The sequence below is a fragment of the Quercus suber genome, unplaced genomic scaffold, assembly GCF_002906115.3.
Source record: "Quercus suber isolate HL8 unplaced genomic scaffold, Cork oak 2.0 scaffold_11, whole genome shotgun sequence".
NCBI lineage: Eukaryota > Viridiplantae > Streptophyta > Magnoliopsida > Fagales > Fagaceae > Quercus > Quercus suber.
The window spans coordinates 731,733-738,076 of NW_027069477.1; the positions used below are offsets into that span (position 1 = coordinate 731,733).

The 6,344-nt window shown below is 34.1% G+C and overlaps 1 protein-coding gene across 1 annotated transcript; it reads right to left on the bottom strand.

The window, feature by feature from the left end:
- Positions 1 to 1,187: 1,187 nt before the first annotated feature.
- On the bottom strand, positions 1,188 to 5,568 carry LOC111992710 (uncharacterized). The gene is made up of 6 exons (XM_024024570.2): positions 4,879 to 5,568; positions 3,816 to 3,911; positions 3,483 to 3,701; positions 2,848 to 2,944; positions 2,080 to 2,142; positions 1,188 to 1,895 (listed from the first exon to the last, which is right to left on the bottom strand). Exons 1-6 carry the CDS (start codon positions 5,194 to 5,196, stop codon positions 1,702 to 1,704), a joined length of 987 nt encoding a protein of 328 aa, XP_023880338.1. The 5' UTR covers positions 5,197 to 5,568; the 3' UTR covers positions 1,188 to 1,701.
- Positions 5,569 to 6,344: the final 776 nt, after the last annotated feature.

A 6,344-nucleotide genomic window follows, 5' to 3' on the forward strand; every position in this document is an offset into this window, starting at 1 on the left:
TGTTGTTTAATGAGATTCGATTTTGGGGAAAGTTAGGGATTTTTCAATCTAGTGAAAGGGAAAAAAAAAAAAAAAAAATTGTGCGTGTTTCGTTTGGTGTTTTGTTGAGCCTTTTTAGTTGTTGCAGGTTGTTTTTGTAAATCCCATCGCTTTGTCTTGCATTTGGATTTTCTAAGCTAGTTCTACACCCCCACCAAAATTCATGTCTCATTCCACATTGGTAAGAGGGTAGTCAATGATGGTTTTAGGGGTCACAGCTGACAACGTTGCGATCATTTGTACATTAAACATCTAAATAGCCATCTTTAATATGATAATCATTGCACTAGATTAATCAAATATAAAATGAAATACATAATACAAATGAAAAAGAAAGTGTTATGATTGAATAAACCAAAGACAAGGGACTTACAACAATGACAAGAGCTGTCTGGTTTGTCATACACACCCAAGTATAGCTTGATTATTAGTGTTATTATTAAATTTTTTTTTCTTATTTTCAAGTATAGCTGAATTATCATTATTATTACACACGTGTACATATAGTAATGCTAATGTATAACAACCACGAAAGACCACCGACTTTAGTATACCTGCATCTTAATCATTGGCTCATTATTATTGCTAAATCTTGAGCATCTTCTTGAATGTGACAACTTGCGTGTGGACCTCCCAATTAGATATTGATAATCAGTGGGTGTAACAAACGAAGTTATTCATATATATATATATATATATATATGTATATATGTATATTCCCCTTTTATTTAATGTTCATTGCTCCCTTGGTTGAACTTTGAAACGATCCCTTCCTCTTGAAACAAGTAATGACATTATTCAAGCATTAGCCATTTACTGTGCCTTACTGCCTTTAGAGTTGAAACTTTTTTCTGAGAGTTTATTTGCTTATTTAAAAAGTTGTACATACACAAATAAGTTAAAAAAAAACTAAAAGAAAAAGTTAGCTTCAGACATGTTTAGGAAATTCATCACAAGAATAGAGTGAAATATACTATACATTCATCACATTTTCTTACTTAGATAACATGACTACAATCAAAATGTGCATTACAATTATAAGCAAGGATGGTATAGAACTCTTTGTTCTTGGCACATTCTGGTTCGATCGGATTGCATCAACAAGCTCTTGAATACTTCGAAAAAAACAAATCTAAAAAAATAGAACATTTGAAAAAGATTTCCTGATGAATTTGAACCCAGAAATTGCTGCTTCCACATGGTTTTATCTATTATGTTTTCAACAAAACATTCTATCATGACCCTACTGCAAGAAATATTTAGCACTTGAACAATTAATTGTAAGGCTTGTTTCACAACTTGTTTGCAAATGAAATGAGGGGTAGAAAAAAAAAAACAAACCTTTTCAAACCTATATCTAAATAATGAGAATGTCTTCTGAATTTTGTAGTATACAACAACTGCTTCCAATGAATTTAGCCATGCTCTGAGTGAACAGTAACTGTAGTCTACAAACTACCCAACAACCAAAAGCACTTGATGACTTGGTCGGAATTGTGAACTTCTCAGTCTTCAAATCAAAACCCATGTGTCAATGGTTGTGAACCTTAACTAATGGAATGACCCCCCTGGTACCCTCACAAATCTAAAGCAACAATCTACATCAAAAGTAGCTGAGATGTAGGAACTGGAACTCAGAACAACAATGAGTTACTCTTGGTGTTACTTACGAGCTATACCATAGACCTGGGGGTTTACATAGAAGGCATTAGACAAGAAAGCCTTGTTAAGCTCAACACCAGAAAACCCGGCTTCAGATATCTTCATTCCTGTTTCCCTGGTAAGGTGACACCCATCAGCAACTGTCTGTTGCAAAGGATCAAGAACATTCTGTATAAATCTAAGAAGTGTTCCATCTGCACCACCATAACAATAGCAAAAAGAATGGAAAAGGAAAAGGCCTTTCACTATTAGAATAATAGTCGAATAAAAATTCACCATTTCTTAACAATTTAAGTTTTGAGGACAATAAGTAGTTTATCATTCACTAGATCGACAACTTTCTGTCTTGCTAGTTAACCAAGAAGTTCAGCGTAATACCTTTAGCAGCCACATGTTCCACAAAAAGGTAAATACCACCAGGTCTCAGCACCCTCTTCACCTCTGGATACAACGGTAATAGAGAATTTGTCAAATATTTGGATATTGAGTTAGAAAATCCTAGTAACTATGTACCTCCTTGGGGTGCATTTGGAAATTAGATTCATCAGTTTTTTGTATATCTTCAACTGGATAAAGGACTTGCTCTGGTAATGTTAATGGCACCAATGGATCTACTAGCTGTTTTTTTTGACTGGATCAACATATGGATATGCTTCTTGCTCTAACATAAGCATGCATGATATGTTTGGTCCTCGTTAGGTAATCAGTTCAGACTTTCAGTCTTCATTTCTGCCAATGCTCCATTATAGTATTATCTCTAATCTAGCGGATGAATTTTTGCCTTCAAATGCTACAAAACTGCGTAGTGCATCCAAATACTACACATTTTTTCCACTCAGTCTGTTGAATCCAAATCTCAGTAATTAAAGGTAATAAACTTTGAAAATAAGGTAACACCAATACTCATTTCTAAGTTATTAAATCAAACTCCAAAACAATCAAATTATTAGTTAGAACAACAACACAGTTAAGCAAGCAATTGTAGGCAGTCTAACCAATTTGCAAAAAGAAAATCATACTGTATATGAAGTACTTGACGTATGCATGCTCCATTGCTTCTCACAGAATATGAGGTTTCTATATAAACTTCAACTAATTAAATCTATAAAAGTAAAAAGGAATTTTTAAGAGCTAGATGTTAAATACCTTTCAGTGCCATATCAACATCTTTAACAGAACACAAGACAAGTGTTCCAACAACTGCATCAACAGAAGCATCACCTAAGGGTATAGCCTCCCCAACCTGTATATTTTTTGCATCTTCAGAATCTAAAGAACAACTTTGTAGTTCACAACCAAATATTACCAAGGGAAAAAACAATTAAAACATCATCTAAATCTAGTAGAAAGAAATAACATGCCAAAACCTGCCTTCCAAAGTAGCAAGGGATTGAAGCATTGATTAAAGTATCAGTTTTCCAACTCAATATGCAAATTTAAGCGATCAAATGCACATCACTAGAGATGCTTCAATTGCCTTACATAAGAATCCTAGGCTATCAATCCAAATGTTGATATTTGAAACAATTTTCATTGGATCTTTCCCCACTAAAATGTCTGAGAAACATTTTCCAGTCATTTGGATACTTTTCCCCACATGGGTAGTTAAGGCCAAAATACCACAATGTTGCAAATTATAATGGCATAGAGTGCTACTTCTTGGACACCACCAGTGGATATTTCTAGAATTTAAATTATGGAAAGTACAATATTCAGGCAGAGAAATGTTATATCATAAAAAGTTCAGAATAAAGTAGTGCCATAAAGGGAAGCATTCTTACTGCATGTAAGAATTCAAAATTTGTAAGTGGCAGGCCAGCGGCCTCTGCTGCTGCCTGAGCATACTTTTCCATCTTTCTATTGGGATCCATACCAAAAACCTGGACATCAGCTTCACTGGCATAATACTTGAGATTAGGGCCTGTACCAATGCCAATCTCCAACACTTTCTGAGCCTTCCCCTTCAAGTTACTAAACAATTGTGACTTGTAATCTGCAATCTACCACACAACATAAGATTACACACACAAGTGCTGTCAAATATGTTTACACTTGACATGAGAAATCATACATGCACCAAACTTCAAACTAATTGCTCTGAAATGGGCTCTAACCTCAGCTTCATAAGAGTCCTTGAATTTATCCAAAAATGATGCTTGGAACTCCTCGTACCAATCTGATCTTGGAGGGCGAACCTTGTTCAACACAGACTACACAAACGAATTGTTACTCTTAAATCCTAACTGACACATAATTTTCAACTTATACAGGCAATTCAGAAGTTGGGTGGAGTATCAAACACTACATGTCACAACATTGGTACAACACTTGGCTTATGCTTATGCCAATAAAAATCAAGTTTGTAGCAGTAGCACTAACAAAAATGTCTAATATTATCTAAAATCACAAAAGGCTAAGATACACTTTTCATCCCTTAAATTTTTCAACAGTTGCAGTTTAATCCCTGAAAATGTTTGATCACAAAAAAAAAAATTAAATGGTATCAATTTCAATATTGATGAGATACACTCTTCGTCCCTAAAATTTTATCCAAAATTGCTTAAATTTTTCAACAGTTGCAGTTTAATCCCTGAAAAAGTTTGATCACAAAAGAAATTTTTAAATGGTATTAATTTCAATACTGTTGTGATGTGGCTAACTTGTAATCGCCTAAAATAAATTATTTCTTTTTTCTTAATCTCTCTAGAATATTTCTATTTTTGTGGGTTTTAGGATGTGTTTAGATACCGCTTATTTTGTTAAAACTAAAAAATTATTGCTAAAATACTGTAAATAATAGTAAAAATTAGTTAAAATAGTACAATAGAGCCTGTAAATAGTATTAAAAAGTGTAGTGAAACTCATAAATAGTAATAAAAATAAACTAAATAGTAAAATAATCTTCTTTTTTTCATTTTAACCAAACGCACGCCGAGTTAGTGTAACTTATAAATTCTATTTTCGTTAAATAAAATATATAAGGTTAAACCCACTTATACTAAAACAGAATTAATACCTTAATCTAACAATAAAAAAATAAAAAAAATCATCACCCAAAAAACGTCATAAGTTCAAATTCTATTTTATTTATCAACATAAAGTAAAATCTCTCTCTTTTTTTTGTTTTTTTTTTTATTATTTTTAATTTGCTTTGGAAAGAAGAAGCTAGAAGTGTACCCTATAATCATCATCAGAGTGTAAATCGGAAGCATTGGAGGGGCCATTAGGGAACACAGCCAAAGCCGTTGAGGTTGCCGTTGCTCCTTCAATGAAACGCCTTCTTCCGCATATACAGCAAAACGACTCACCGTGGCTTCTCTTTATTGGTGCTTTCCGCTTATCATCATCATCATCATCATCATCATACCGTAAACCAGAGCAACTGAAGCCTGTGATTTTGCCACGTGGAGGTTTCAGTTTAGAGCAACGAGGACTATAAGGTGTAATTTTAGGCGTGCTGGAGAAGAAGAACCCGAACGACGACTTAACTGCCATTCTCTGTCTCTCAAATTGTCAGGGGGTCATTCTACGGTACCCCTGTTTTTGTAGTCGGAATGGTACCGACCTTAGATCCTAACCGTTGACTTTATTGTTTGAGGCTGAAAATTGGAAACATGGATACCGCTAATTGCTGAGTCGCTAGATACTCAAAATACTGAAGCTTAGTTTTAAAGTTATTTCGCCAAATTCTATACTTAAAACAGTGCATGAAACCCATTGTTTAAACACAAACGCAGGCGTGAGATTGATATCAGCTGTATCCAAACTCTAGTGTCTTGATATTGACAGTTTGTTTAATGCTAGTGCTATACCGGTTGCAGGTTTAGCAGGTCAGGTATAAAAACCCAAAAAAGGAAGAGAAAAATCAATTTGGGTTTGTTCTCTATTCTGATTTTAGAAAGCGTGCAGAGACCATCCTATTTTCGCTGTGGGTCTTGAAGTTTTGATAACCTCCCCGTAGAAGACAAAAATTGCCAATACCCATTGATGCTAAGGCCAAATCATGCTATTGAGGACCTTGAAACCACTAAGACCATCCGCATCCAGATTCTAAATCCTATCTTATTTTACCACCTCAAAAAATCACTTTATCAATTATACAATACAATTTTACAATTCTCCAACATCCCAACTTTTATATCTCAATCCTACTTATTAAAATAATATTTTTACATAATAAAATAATATATCTCACCATTACCATTATCCAATACAACACATTATTTATACATTATTTATTCTTTCTCTCTCTTTCCTTCTGGGCAGAACCACAATCACCACCACCGCTGCACACCATCACCGCTGCCACCCCCACCGCCGGCAACCTAGAAACTACCGTCAACACCAAAAAAAAAAAAAAAAAAAAAACATGACTCTCGGGTTTTTTTTTTTTTTTTTTTTTTTTTTTTTTTTTTTTTTTTTTTTTTTTTTTTTTGTTTTTCGGTGCTGGGTTTGCTGCTGGTGTTGTGTAACTGGTTTCGGTGTTTGCTGGGTTTGTGTTTTCTCTGTTTTTTTTTTTTTTTTTTTTTTTTCGGTGGCTGTGTTTGCTGGGTTTGCTGGGTTTGTGTGTAACTGGTTTCGGTGTTTGCTGGGTCCAGTGGTTGTGATTTTCTCTGGTTTTTTTTTTTTTTTTTTTTTTTTTT